This window comes from Giraffa tippelskirchi, chromosome 10, assembly GCF_054371585.1.
Source record: "Giraffa tippelskirchi isolate mGirTip1 chromosome 10, T2T-mGirTip1v1.2.pri, whole genome shotgun sequence".
In the NCBI taxonomy this organism is placed as follows: Eukaryota; Metazoa; Chordata; class Mammalia; order Artiodactyla; family Giraffidae; genus Giraffa; species Giraffa tippelskirchi.
In genome coordinates, this window is record NC_137284.1 from 57,397,142 (window position 1) to 57,412,783 (window position 15,642).

The 15,642-nt window shown below is 38.6% G+C and overlaps 1 protein-coding gene across 15 annotated transcripts in view; it reads left to right on the forward strand.

Moving 5' to 3' along the window:
* Positions 1-10,418, forward strand: part of ANKIB1 (ankyrin repeat and IBR domain containing 1) — a 177,266-nt gene extending 166,848 nt beyond the window's left edge. For 6 of the 15 annotated variants that reach the window (XM_081531349.1, XM_081531346.1, XM_081531357.1 and 3 more), the window contains 4 exons: positions 787-838; positions 5,712-5,826; positions 6,759-6,892; positions 7,250-10,418. In XM_081531349.1, the coding sequence (XP_081387475.1) occupies positions 787-838; positions 5,712-5,826; positions 6,759-6,892; positions 7,250-7,990 (1,042 nt within the window). In that variant the 3' untranslated portion in view covers positions 7,991-10,418. The remainder of the gene's footprint in view (positions 1-786; positions 839-5,711; positions 5,827-6,758; positions 6,893-7,249) is intronic. The other 9 variants (XM_081531350.1, XM_081531359.1, XM_081531351.1 and 6 more) reach the window with 3 other exon arrangements.
* Positions 10,419-15,642: the final 5,224 nt, after the last annotated feature.

The window sequence follows — 15,642 nt, forward strand, 5'->3', positions numbered from 1 at the left end:
GCCACAGAGGCAGCAAGTGTATTTTTTGTCCAACTGGGTTTCATATTCCTGAAAGTTACTTATACCTGAAATATGGATAGCTGATAAAAATATGTTAACTTCTTTTTGGTGATTTTTTTTTTCTCCAGTACTATTTCTGTTTTTCTTGTTATTTTTTGTTGGTCATTGTGTAGTTTCTCAGACTAAGTTAAGCTAGGTAAATTTCACACTTCAATGAACTCATAATTCAACAAATATTCTAATGTGTCATTTTGACAGTCATAGACATCTTATGATGTAGAATTTGGAAGCCTTGCCAACTTGTTACCGTCATACTTGTATTTTCTGGTAAAAAGTTGTGAAGAAATTAGAAATCTGATGTTAGTAAAGTTTTGTAAGTAATCCACATACTCATCCATTAAAGAGCAGTTGAGTTTGGTTCTATTTCAGACACTTACACTGCCATTTTAAACTGAAGCATATTTTCTTGTTTGTACTAATTATAAGGATTAGAAATTCCTTGGACCCTTATTTGTGTATAAACACTTAAAAATAGAAGCAATCATAAAAAATACTCTGGTATAGCATGGTGATTTTTAATTTTCCACCATTTTACATAAACATAAAACAATATAGAATTTGAAAGAAATAATGAAAGAATTATTTTAATTATATTCAGTTGTTGGTCTTTGGTTAAGCAAGTTCCAAGCAAAGGAGTTAGAAGTAATGTTTAAAGGACAAGGGTCTGATTATTTGTACTTTGTTGTACTGATAATAAATCAAATGGTGTGTCTAATTTCTTTGTAGCTTTGCTGGTGGAACATGGGATTGGGAATATTTAGGATTTGCATCACCTGAGGTAATTGTTTTGTGGGGGTTGGGTTGGGTTGGGTTGAGTTGGGTTAGTTATAATTTTCCTTAGTGTAATCCTGCTTATATTTGCACCCTCATCTGTTTATTCTTGCCTGGAAAATCCCATGCACGGAGAAACCTGGTAGGCTACATACAGTCCATGGGGTCACAAAGAGTCAGACACAACTGAGCAACTTCACTTTCCCTTTCACTTTTTCTATTTTCTAAATATCCCTTTGAGGCTGTAAACAATGTTTTTTCTTTCCTTTATAGTAACAGTGCCTCAGCAGAGCCTACATTTACCTTCTTATGGTATTGAATTATCATCACATTATTAAATGCATACCCTTTCTTATAATTTTTAATTACTGAATTTTAATTATGGAAGGCCAACTTACAGGGTACATTTTTGGAAAATATCTTTAAATTAACAGAAATAGGAATTTTATTTATTAGAAATGCATTTCTAATAATAATATTACTTGTTTCAGTCTGAATTTATAAAAAAAATAAATACAAAATCTATTTTTTTAAGTTATTGAAACAACCTGTTAGAATTGATTTATAATCAGTTATGTGAAAGCTTAACATTAATGTTTTATGCAGAAAGAATGCTTTCATCATTTGGTCTTTGCTTCTCTTTAAGATTTTCACAATCTTCCTGTTTTCATGGTTGTTGTTTATATCCCATTTTAAAATAAGAAGCTCCATAGTACTGCAAATAGCAATAAAAACAAGATAAAGTGAAAATCTTAATCCCATTGCTATTTTCTGAGATTTAAATTGCCACTGTCACTGTTGAGTCTGATTTCAAATGATTTTAGCAGTTCTCTCTACTTTGTTGTTCATACAACAGTATACCATTTGATGCTTTGATATAACCTTTTAACTTAATTCTTGCAAGGGGGCAGGATAAACTATGAAACCTTTATTATTTATAGCCTATATAATATCTGCAACTGAAAGACAGTGGAATTGATTGTTATTCATAAATGACTATGGTTTATTTAAATCAGATACTTTCTCTTTTCAGCTGTTGAGAATACTTGCAATCACCTTGTGGCCTTTTGATATTGGTAGATATATCCCAAACCTCATTGACTTGAGGGAAAATTTGTGCTTAGAGCTCTGATATGAAAATTTTAAAGTCACTTAAATTTTAAAAAAATTTTTGATATTGTAGAACAAATTATGAACCTTTTCTTTACTTGAACCTATACTTTAATATTTCTGTCTTATAATATAATTCCAGCTTTAGGGATAGTTTGGAAAATTTCCACCTAAAAGGAGGAATAAATAACCTTCAGTTATCAAAAACAGTACAAAGATTTCAGTATCAAGGTAGAAACAATAAAGCAAAAATATATTCACAGTCAGGTATGCATCATCTTGAGACTTCTGACTGTGGCAGTAACTTAAAGAATTTCAAAATATTTTTCCTTGAATATTGAGAGCCTACTAATATGACTGATACAATTTCATTTTAGTAAAAATAGAGAAACTTTTTATCTCACATGTGAATATTTCTAAATAAAATTATTGAGCTCTTGTTCTCCAGGGATTGAAAAAATGTGAAATTATAAATAATATTTTATTCTTAAGAATAATTTAACTTTTTTATTCTTTAAGGTCTTTGGCACATTGAGCCCCAAGGTTTTGTGTAAACATTGCAAATCTAAAGAATTACCATGCAGTATGAAATTTTAAAATTCTTCATGCGTGTGATTATCAAGTATCTGCCAAAATTATATCTTTGAAAATTAGCTCTTTGCCTTTATATACATTCTGAAAAAAATAATGTTGCCAAACTTCAGTAGACTTTTAGGTTGAATTTATATTTTTTGTTGAAGTTAATTACATCTTATTCTTTTTAAACTAAATTGAATGAGTCGTTGACAAGCATCAATATTTGTTTTGGGCTATGGGCTTCCCTGGTGGCTCAGTGTTAAACAATCTGCCTGCCAACACAGGTGCTCCATGAGACATGGGTTTGATCCCTGGGTTGGGAAGATCCCCTGGAGAAGGAAATGGCAACTCACTCCAGTATTCTTGCCCAGAAAATCCCATGGACAGAGGAGCCTGGAGGGCAACAGTCCATAGGATCACACAGAGTTGGACATGAATGAGCAACTAAAACAATAACAACAAAGGCAGTGGAGCCCAGAGGAGAGAGCATGATCGACATGTCTCAGGGACACCAGAATTCAAGGTCTAACCCTATAACTTAAGGTCTACTTAGGCTGTACCTTCCTTCATTTCTTATCTTTCAAATGTGGATCATGATATCTACCCCATGGAAGTTCTGGAGGGATTAAAGCATCTGTTTAAGTCACTGACAGAACTGGTGTTCAATAAATGGTGGCTGTTATTATTCACAATAATAAAAAACTCCTGGCAGCTTTTTCCCCTATAAATCCTAGAACTTCTCACTCTTGTCTGTAGCCAGAACACTCTCAAACCATTTGGAGTATTCTGACTTTCATATGCTTACTTGGAGATCTTAGGAATCCATGGAAGTTTTCACATAAGTTTAATTTTATGAAAACAATTTTTTAAAAGTCTATTGCATGGTGAGAGAATGCCATTTGATTTTTTTTATCAGAATAATTATAACAAGTTTCTTTTACAGTTATTTTTGAACTATTTTGTTTTCTTCAATAGAAATAAGTATCTCTTATGAAATAGTTTATTTAATTCTGAATAACTTTGTACCATCACCAACTGTACAAAGTAAACAAATTCTTCCTAAAGATAAATCTCAAGGTCCGTTCAGTCACTCAGTCATGTCCGACTCTTTGCGACCCCATGAACAGCAGCACGCCAGGCCTCCCTGTCCATCACCAACTCCGGAGTTTACCCAAACTCATGTCCATCGAGTTGGTAATGCCATCCTACCATCTCATCCTCTGTCGTCCCCGTCTCCTCCTGCCTTCAGTCTTTCCCAGCATCAGGGTCTTTTCAAGTGAATCAGCTCTTCCCATCAGGTGGCCAAAGTATTGGAGTTTCAGCTTCAACATCAGTCCTTCCAATGAACACCCAGGACTGATCTCCTTTAGGATGGACTGGTTGGATCTCCTTGCAGTCCAAGGGACTCTCAAGAGTCTTCTCCAACAACATAGTTCAAAAGCATCAATTCTTTGGCGCTCAGCTTTCTTTATAGTCCAGCTCTCACATCCACACATAACCACTGGAAAAACCATAGCCTTGACTAGATGGACCTTTGTTGGCAAAGTAATGTCTCTGCTTTTTAATATGCTGTCTCAGTTGGTCATAACTTTCCTTCCAAGGAGTAAGCGTCTTTTAATTACATGGCTGCAATCACCATCGGCAGTGATTTTGGAGCCCCCAAAAATAAAGTCAGCCACTGTTTCCACTGTTTGCCCATCTATTTGCCATGAAGTGATGGGACCAGCTGCCATGATCTTAATTTTCTGAATGTTGAGCTTTAAGCCAACTTTTTCACTCTCCTCTTTCACTTTCATCAAGAGGCTCTTTAGTTCTTCTTCACTTTCTGCCATAAGAGTGGTATCATCTGCATATCTGAGGTTATTGATATTTCTCCTGGTAATCTTGATTCCAGCTTGTGTTTCTTCCAGCCCAGCGTTTCTCATGATGTACTCTGCATATAAGTTAAATAAGCAGGGTGACAATATAAGCCTTGACGTACTCCTTTTCCTATTTGGAACCAGTCTGTTTTTCCATGTCCAGTTCTAACTGTTGCTTCCTGACCTGCATACAGGTTTCTCAAGAGACAGGTCAGATGGTCTGGTATTCCCATCTCTTTAAGAATTTTCCAGTTTATTGATAATCCCAAATCATATTTTAGTGTGTATCACTCAAAGATTCTCCAATGATTCTCAAAATTAGCCTTTTTATGCTGGTATCAGGACTTCTCTGGTAGCTCAGTCGGTACAGAGTCTGCCTGCAGTGCAGGAGACCTGGGTTCGATCCCTGGGTCAGGAAGATCCCCTGGAGAAGAAAATGGCAAACCACTCTAATGTCCTTGCCTAGAAAATCCCATGGATAGAGGAGCCTGGTGGACTGCAGTCCATGGAATCACAAAGAGTCGGGCACGACTGAGCAACTAACACACAAATGCTGGTATCATGTACACTGGTCTGTCTGTCACTAAAATCTGGAAAAGGACATGTGTACCCAGATGATAGCAAATAGTCCCAGGTTATGCCTCTGGTGATAGCAAACCCCTTAAAACTATTATCACAAATTGAAATAGGCTTGGGGACATTTGCCCACATCTGTGTCCTTCCCATATGCTAAATTGAAAACACTTTGCCTTGCCTGGGTTGTAGATCACCCTACATATGAGCTAACACAGGAAGGAAGCCAAGTAGTACCTTATTTTAAAGGTAACCTCATATTCTTTTTTGCAGTGAATATGATTTGTAGTAGTCCCAAAGAATACCAAATCCATCAATCTAACAACTATTTAACTGTGTGTGCTTTTGTTTTTTCTTTTTTTTTTCTGTTGCGTATATCACATTCCTTTTTTAAAAACCAGACCTCCAGAGAGGGCCTAACTCATATCAGTAAAATTATTCTGGTATTAGTTAATAACTTTAGATAACAAGATCCAGGCATATGAAGTGAGGCTCAGTTATGATCTAGCATTGGAGCTTGCAAGTATTCCCAATTTATTCAGACAGTTATAATGGCTATGTAAAATTTTTCTTTCCATTTTACCTTTTCTGTTTTCATTGGCATGGCAAAACCTAAAGTTTCTTTTTCTAAAGCCAAGTGATTTTATAATATGTGTATAAAATCACACATTTTTTTTCCTGGAAAAAAAGTGTATGGTTGGTTTTATTTGCATTTTAAAATGTGCATGCTCTCCCGTATTTTATAACCTGTGGTTTATGCAGGAATATGCTGAATTTCAGTATCGGAGGAGGCACAGACAACAGCGCCGTCGAGGAGATGTGCACAGTCTGCTGAGTAACCCTCCAGACCCCGACGAGCCAAGTGAAAGCACTTTAGGTGAGTCCTTGCATTGGGTTTGTTGTAATCTCTTAGTTCTCTTGCATGTCTTCGTAAAAGTGGCTAATCTAAATGTTGTGAAGGAGTTTGTAATTTAGATATACAGTCACCATGCAGGTGCTTCTAATGTCACAGGATGCAGAAAACCAGGGCGATTAAGAAAATGGGATGGGGAGTCAGACAGACATGGGCTCGTGACTTCAGCTCTGCCGCATGTCAGTGTGAAACTTTAGTCACTTAACCTCTCTAAGCTTTGGTCTCCTCATTCAAAAGAAGCAATAACAGTAGTGTCACTTTGCGGGCTTATTTGTGAGCATTAAATGAGGTAGTACGTGTAAAACCCTTAAATACTAATAGCACCTAGCGAGTACTTGATAAATTGTAGCTGTTGGTTACTCTTAGTGTGTTCATGAAATATTTTTCTCCTAACCTCAGTTCTCCTATCAACATTTTAAAAATTTCTAGTAGTGAAGATAAATGATCATCCTTTAAATATTAAATTGTTAATTGAAAATCTTCAAACTACAGCAGTGTCAGCAGCTCATCTTTAATATATCAGGATGGACAGGCCTAAAGATTAGCTTTAGGGGCAATTGTAATTGGCAAATTCTTTAGTTTAAAAACTCTGAAAACTAAAACACCTTTCTTGTTGCCTAAGGGGAAAAACAAACACTTGGTAGCACTTGGATCTATGAATAGAACCATGTATAATCTAAATAAAGTTGTAAAGACCGATCATGGATTTGAAATAATTATGTTAGATATATATTGTTGCTTGTGGTAAGGCAATATGGATGAAAAATCTCTGAAAGATGAAGTGAACTTGTGACCCCAGGTTTTCACCAGCACTCAAAGAGAAGCCATTGATTTAGTTAAAAAGATGTATGAGACATGATGTGACTAACTCTCTGGCACTGCTTGCTTTGAAACAGATATCCCGGAAGGTGGCGGTGGCCGCAGGCCTGGTGCCTCCGTGGTAAGTTCTGCGTCTATGAGTGCGCTGCACACCTCCTCCCTGCGTGACTACACACCTGCCAGTCGCTCTGAGAACCAGGACTCTCTTCAGGTAGCCTTTCTGTGCAGCTTCGTTGCCCCTGCCTTTTGCTCTTTCTCCCTTGAGCCTGGCTTCCTATTTTTACTTCTGTTGCTCTCCTTTTTCTCCCTTCCCTTCCACAATCTTTGCTTCAGAGCTGTAGTGCAGGGAAAGATTTTTCTATTTCAGATTTACTCTTAAGTAATTTATTTTCCCTTTAGCATGGGCAAGGAGAAAATTAAAATAAGATTCTAGTAGGTCAAAAAGTTCTTCTGTATAAATAGAGGCACTATTAATTATCTGTTTGGTAAAAGAACAGTGGCAGACTTCACTGGGTTCAATCATTTTTCCTTTTAAATTTTGAAGTAATTTTACTTTCTGTTGCCTCAGGCTCTGAGTTCCTTGGATGAAGACGATCCCAATATACTTCTTGCAATACAGTTATCTCTGCAAGAATCTGGGCTGGCCGTGGATGAAGGAAGTGCAGACTTTCTCAGTAATGAAGCATCCTTAGGAGCAATAGGCACCTCTTTACCTTCCAGACTGGACTCCGTCCCCAGGAACACAGACAGCCCTCGAGCAGCGTTGAGCAGCTCTGAGCTGCTGGAACTTGGTGACGGCCTCACGAGACTAGGAGCAGAAAGAGACCCATTTTCAACTGACACCCTGAGTTCCCACCCTCCCAGTGAGGCAAGAAGTGAATTCTTCCCCTCATCCAGTGACCCTGATTCAGCCAGCCAGGACGCCAACATCAATGACAATCTTCTTGGCAATATCATGGCTTGGTTTCATGACATGAACCCTCAAAGTATTGCTCTTATTCCTCCAGCAGCTGCAGAAATCAGTGCAGATTCTCAACTCCCCTGTGTCAAAGACGAGTCAGAAGGTGTGAGGGATGTGGAACTGATGCCTCCAGAAGATTCAGTGTTTGAAGTTGCTGCGATCAGTGAAGGTAGAGGAACCCAAAGAGGAGAAGAAAATCCTTTGGAGGGAAATATTCTGGCTGGGGAAGCAGCATCTCAAGTTGGCGACAGTGGTCATGAGGCTGACAGCAAGGGGGATGGTTCCGATGTTTCAAGTCAGACACCTCAAACCTCAAGTGACTGGCCTGAACAAGTACACTTAGTATGAACTGCACATCTCGGGGCTGTAGTGAATTGCAGGTACAGATGGTATGCTAGTGGAGTATGCTTTATAGAGACTTGATCCACTTAATTTCAACTAATTATAAACCAGTGACATTAGGATTAAATATGAAGGAGTTCCCTTGAATGGTATAGCTTCATTTCTGATTTTAACCTGACAGGGAATTTCTTCTGTATTTAATTGGATAGCTTTTCCCCTTTATGCTGACAAACAGAAGAGCAGGAGAGAGCAACACAAATGGAATAAAGAGCTTAGATTCCACATTCGAAGAAAATGCAGTTCTCTATTTAGGTCAGCAGTACTTAAATTGAACATTAAATGAAAGGCTTATTCCCTAATCCTTGGGTGGTTTTTCCTTTAAAAAAAAAAACTGAAAGTTTTCTTCATTTCAAAAGTTATTTTGGACAGATCTAATAACATTTCATTCCTCCAACTCTCTGTGCTCTTCCGTAACTTTCCTTCTTCCTTTTGGTCTGAGCGGTGTGAATTGAGGTAGCCAAGGCTTCTCTTTAGCGCTGCATCTACCACAGTGTAATTAACTTTAATTTCACATGAATCAAAGATCTCTTTTCATGTCTATTTACAGTCCACTTGTGCCAAACTGACTTGTGCGCTAACAAGGCGTTCAGGTGTGCGGTGTCCCGGAGGGCTTCCAAGCAGTCTCAGCCTTCCTGGGAGTAAAAGGTGCCACTTGGTAGCAGTGATGTTCCAGAATTTAATGGGCTTTTGTTGCCATGGAGACTGCATTTAAATAAATGTAGCCTGTAGCTTAAGTTAACTAAATCTAATGCTGCTGTTCAAAACAGTTTATTTTAATATTAAAATACAGTTGATTAGCAACAGCGGTGCTGTATTTTAAGAGACACTTTATTGGAAGTGCAATCATAGTTCTTTGTTTTCACAATTTTACAGTGCATTCTAATTACTAATGGGTGCAATTACTTTTAATGGTAAGTGTTTTATAAAATAGAAAAAAAAAAGTGGAGTTTTCATGAGTTATAGTAAATCCCACAGTTATTAAAAAAAAAAAAACTCAGTAAAGCATCCTGCGCAACATGTTACCGTGCCTTTGCCTCACCTCAATGGGTAGTTGCCAGTCAAGTAAGTAATTCCAACTTCAATGTCTCTTCTGAAGTAACTATGCTGTATGAATTGCAAAGACCTCCATAAAACCACCCATGGCCTTGCCTTTACAGTAAATATAACAACTAAATGTTCAATCGGTTTGTTTGACTAAATCGCAAATGCTGACGTGTTTGTTCTATTGCACAATACTCATTTGCTGTGTGATTACTGTTTAGTGTTGAAAAAAATCAACTTCCTAGTTATCAGTGTCTTACTGTGAAGAAAATGCTGGTCTTAGTTGTAATTAAGATACAATGGTACAGTGTGTAATTAAAACTAGAATAAACTGTTGGAATGGCTGTTTTACTTACATATTACGAAAACTAGCATAACATAAGCCAAATAGATATGCAACACTCTATTTAATGTTTTGCCAGATTCTTATCAGAAATCTTCAGATACCAAAATTCCAGTACCAAGTTTGTACAGGCAAGTCCTGGGCTGGGTGAAAGGTTATGTTAGTATTAATATCCACATGAGCTGTAATTACAATTTTTTATTACTTTTTGTTCCCAAACCCTGCTTTTGAAATTTCTTTGTACTTCGAATCGTATGACTCAGACATTATACTAGAGTATTTAATATTCCCCTCTTCCCTTAGGATAAACTGTGTGGGAATTGCTCCTGTGCCATGGATATCGGAAGTCCACATTGGTTTTTATTTCCCCAGCTATCAGAAACATTGATTGATATCAATCCCTATTAAAATTAGTTGGGGAAAATATTACCTTTATCTACAGTGTATTACTGTATATGAAACTGAAATAGTCCATTAAAGGATTTTTTTACAAATTTATTTAAGATTGAAAATATCAGCACCAATCGGTTTTTAGATCGAGTTGTAACTTTTCAATAGAAGGAGTCTTTGTGTCGCGTCGAGGCGGCTTGCAGAGCGGCAGTGCAGTGAGAAAGAGCGCCGTGTGCCTGCCGTGTAGTCGAGGCTTCTGGTTCCATACTCTCGTGCAGTTCCTGTGTTTCTGTGGTCTCTCCTGAGCATGAGAACGATCAGTATCCAGTTTGTATTTCCTTGGTACATATTTTAAAAACACAGTCACTGACTTTACGATTCAGAAATAAAGTTTGGCAAAGCCTATTTTGTAAACAAGTTAATTTTATAATGTAAGAAAAAATTACTCTAACCTTGACTTGTTATTTGCACTTTCATAGTCTATACTTGATACATTCCCACTTTATATACAATAGGATTCTACAAACGTGTAGATGTTTGGCCAAATGAATGCTGTTAATAATATGTAAAATTCTTTGATTAAACATTTATTACTTAAACTACTTCACTTTTGTCTCATTATAGACTTCGTTTAACCAAGTCAGGAAGCTAATCTTCACATTAAATTCCCTCTAATATGATGGGGTAAATTTGGTTCTTACATGTAATAGATTAATTCCTAATATTTTTTATACTAGCCCACTTACTGAACATTTTATACCCCAGAGATAAGCCTAAAACTTTGCATGATAATGTGTTAAAACATTGTGACTTCAGCACTCATTATTTTTAATCACTGTAACTTTCAGAAGAAAACTTATGGTTTTTCCTTGAAGTCTCTAATAGAAACAGAAAAAGAATTTTAAGGTAGTTTGTGAAATTGCTTGGGATAGGAAAATTTTTTTGTGCCATATGAATAGAAATGCCTGCTTCTCAATCATTTTATTATTCTTTCCCATCTAAGTAATTACAGCAGCCCCCGGCATCTGAACTTCAGTCCTCAGGCACAAGTCCCAGACCCCAGCTGTCACCTCACAAGATGTGCCCATGATAACTTCTGAGAGTCGTCATTTTACTTGTGCATGTCAGTTTGTGGATCCCAAGCTTAACTCCAGTGTCCGTATGCTGAATTATTCTTTAAATGTTGTTTATTACAGCCACTGATCTCATTTCTGTTCCCTTTTTAGTCCTTGGGTCGTGTTGCTTACCTGTTAATGAAATTAAAATCTGGTGGCCCAGTGGTAAAGAATCCCTATGCCAGTGCTGGAGACACAAGTTCGATCCCTGGGCTGGGAAGATCCCCTGGAGAAGGAAATGGCAACCCACTCCAGCATTCTTGCCTGGAGAATCTTACGGACAGAGGAGCCTGGTGGGCTACAATCCATAGAGTCACAAAGAGTCGGACTCGACTGAAGTGACTGAAGCCACGCACTGTGGCTTACCTGGTATGAAATTACAGTCTCAGACTTACTAAAATGTGATCATAATTTTAAAAGTTACAGTTAGTAAATCACTAAAGAGAAAATTTTAGAATCTAAATGTTGCATGATAATACAAATTTGGGTTTTTTCCTTTTTAAGGCTGAAATTAAACTCCATAGGAGAAAAGTGTTCATGTGCTTGACTCTGGGACTGAGTAGTAGTTGTATCTCAGCCCTGGGCTGTGGTTGTAATTACAAAGTCGTCAACCTAGCAACAGTATGTTACTGCCTTGTTGGTCATCATCCCCTTCTCTGAGTAGATTTCTTTCTGGAAAGATGTGAGTAGCTCTTTCTAGATTATTATGTGATCATTCTTCTAGGAACTGGGACTAGTCATGCTTAAAGAAAAATGGACCAGAAGAGTTTCCTAAATTTAGGTCTCTGTTGCACTTAGGCCTGACAAGTGGCTGACACACTGCTGCTGCTGCTAAGTCGTTTCAGTCATGTCCGATTCTATGCGACCCCATAGACAGCAGCCCACCAGGCTCCTCTGTCCACGGAATTCTCCAGGCAAGAACACTGGAGTGGGTTGCCATTTCCTTCTCTCGACCAACTGAGTGGTGGCCAAACTTTTGAAGAAATTACTCTTATTCAATCTTTAAAACTGTAACTTGAAAATATTCCTGATCAGGATATAGATATCATCTCTTAGCTAGCCTAGCCTTCACAAGGCATCAGTTTACAGACAAGCTGGGAGAAAGATTCATGAGGAGTAAACAATACTATACAGAAAATGGTAGTTATGGGATGAGACAGTCCAGTTCTCCTGGGCCTCTGACGTGCCTACACATCTTGCTGAGTGTGCCAAGACTACAGGGCCTGATGAGGGGTTTGCCTGAGCCACTTCTCAGCATTTATATCGCTAGTAAGCTTAGGGACAAGAAGCAGGTTTGCTGTAAAAGTGTTGGATTCCTTGCACTCTGTTCCTCAGCTGTGACAGACTGCTGCATGCTTGGCATTCATCCAGGCGCTCAGTGTTGCCTGTGGGAACTGGGGATCTGGAGAACTGACATAAATATGCTGACACTCACCCTGCATGCTGCACACCTGAGTGATAGCGGCCTTTGCCTCTGATCAAGGATCCTGTGTCTTCTGTCAGCATCCACAAAACTGACAGGCTAACTTACTGGATAAAATCAAACCTCCGATTGTTTCGACAGCAGAGATTGGAATGCTGACAGACACGCTTTTCTGGAAGGTGAACCATTGGGCCAGTTTTGGGAATATTAGATTCCCTGGAATCAGTCTGGTAGTCAATGCTGTCACTGAAGAGATAGATTAAAGATGGGAGGATAAGTGTTCCCACTGTCCTAGCTTTTACTGAACAGGAGTTTAATGTTCACAGGCTGAATGGTAGAAATAGGGTTGAAACAAACTGTCCAAATGTGCCTTGATTGTTGCTAACTCCCGTATGCAGGCAAGAAGGAATGTTTTCATGACAAAGGGCCAGTGGTTCCTGTGAGGGACAGAGGTGCCAAGGACTACAGGGTGAGCACAGAGGTGCATGTGAAGAAGAAAGAAGCCCCTGGACTGTAGTTTCCTCTGATACTGGCAGGCATCACCACTGCCATAGGAGAGAATTGTGCAGGTCTTCAGGCACTGGCAGGGAGCAAGGGGTGGGGTTAGGGGGAAAAGACCAAAACAATTAAGTTTCCCCCCACCCCAGCAGCCTACCTCCCCCACCCTTGGCTTCCTTACCCTCTCAGCTGAGGGACAAGGTGATGTGGCATCCATTTGCCACCTTTTGTATATAGCTCCTGATTGACACAGTTTAGACTCTTCAGCTCGGAAAAGGGAATTTGGACACACTCCTTAGTGGAGAAGGGAGGCTTCCCTTGTGGTGGAGCGCTTTGGCTGATTGAATGTCACACTGCTCCCAGCTCTGAAGGTCTATTGGAATTGACGTGTTATGTGCCCACAGGTCCCTGTCTCATAAGTGCCAGTGGGGCTGTTCTTATTTAGGGACTGCTATATGCATCAAGGTGAGAGTGGAGCCTGAGTCCCTCCCTGTTCTGCTTCTTTGTCCCCTCTCTGGTGGTCCAGCTGAAACAGTACAGAAGTCCAACAAGAGAAAGTAAAATCACTCCTTTTGCTAAAGACTTGGTAGCAGCCCAAGTGCTCAAGCCATTTCCCAGCATAACATTGCAGCCTGCCTGACACAGCCACCCAGTACTCCAGTTGACTCCTAGGCTCTTCTTGAAACTGAATGCCTGACCCCTGGAGGCCTTGGGAGTCACTGATGTGACACATCTCCACTTTGGGATTGGGTTGCCTGGCAACCAACATGGACCCAACAGGCCTTGCAAGTCAAACAAATGGTAAGTTAGAGAGCATAGCCAGCCTGACTGCTGCAACAAGTATTTTGACTCTACATGAAAAATCAGTAGCTATCTTTGGGGGCATATTTTGCGTATATCTTCACTTCCTAAAGAAAAGCCACTGGCTTTGTTGGGGGTCTCAGTCCACAGAATGTCTGGGTTTGGTTCAGTTGTTTATTAGCAACTTTATGAAAGCCCAGCAATATTTTCCTATAGCTGTAAATAATTCTGAAATTGTGAACTACTATAAAAATACGGCAAGGCAAAGGAACTGAAACAGCTAAAACTATTTTGGAAAAGAAAAAATGGGAAAAGTCATTCTACCCATTTTCAAAACTACAGTAATCAAAACTGATACTGATGGAGGGATAGATACATTGATACATACATTGATAGAACAGAGGATCAAAAATAGCCTCCTTCCCATATCATCAACTGATTTTGACAAATGTACAACAATGATACAACAGAGGAGGGACAGTGATACTAAATAAGGCAGGCAAAAATATGAACCACTAAACTGCACACTATACAAAACTTGAACTAGATCATAGATAATATAAAACTTTTGAAAAAACTTTAGAGAAAAATAACAATATCTATGCTCTAGATTAAGCAAAGGATCTTACACTTGGTACCAAAAACATGATACATAAAAGGAAAAATTTATAAATAGATTTAATCAAAATTTAAAGCTTTGTTCTGCAAAAGACCTTATGAAGAAGATGAAAAGTCAGGCTACAGACTGGGAGAAAATGTTTGCGAACCACATATCTAGAATATATAAAGAACTCTAAACAGTAAAAAGATAGACAATCCAATATAAAATGGAAAAAAGACATGAGACATTTCACCAAAGAAGATGTATGGCTAACAAATAAGCACTTGAAAAAAATGTTTAACATCGCTACCCAGTAGGAAATGCATGTTTAAACCATAGTAAGACACGCTACTGGAGAAGGAAATGACAACCCACTCCAGTATTCTTGCCTGGAGAACTCCATGGACAGAGGAGCCTGGCAAACTACAGTCTATGGGGTCACAGAGTCAGACACAACTGAGGGATTAACACAAGGCACACTACACATGTATCAGGATGGCTAAAATGATTAGTACTATCAACACCAAATGCTGCCAAGGATGTAGCTGGATCACTCATAGACTGCCTGTGGGAATGTAAAACAGTACAGCCTCCCTGGGAAATAGCTGAATAGTTTTGCTAAAAACTAACTACACTAACCATATGACCAAGCATTGCACTCTTGGACATTGATAACAGAGAAGTAAAAATTTAGGTCCACAAAACCTGTACACAATTGTCCATAGCAGCTTTATGCCAAACACAAGTCCACCAAAATGTCCTGTAGTAACAGTATGATTTACTGCAGTGAAGGAAATATTTAAGGGGTGAACTGGTGACACAGCTTGTAAGAACTTGAACGGACCTCAAGGGCATTCTTCTGAGTGAAAATCATCTCAAAATGTCACACACTGTATGGTTTCATCCATTTAACATTTTTAAATGACACAATAATAAAGATGGAAACAAATTGGTGGTTATCATGAGTTAGGGATGTTGGAGGGGAAGGGGGGTATGTGTGTGACTATAAAGGGATAGAAAAGAGGCCATCTCTGTGGTGATGGAACAGTCTGTATCTTGGTTACAATAGGGGCTACATGAGTTTACATGTGATAAAATGACAATTATACATACATATCGTACCCAGTGTCAGTTTACTGGTTTTGATATTGTACATTATGTAAGAGATAACCACTAGGGGGCAAGAGTACACTCTCTGAAGTACCTTTGCAACTTCCTGTAAATCTATAATTATTTCAAAATAAAATTTTAAAAACGTAAAAGGTAGCAGGGTAAATTTGGTGTGTGCTGTATATTTACTGACCCCTGCTTTAGCACAACAATCAGATAAACGTTACCTTAGTGCATTATGAGTTATCAAAGTGCTACAAACAAACCATTGATGAT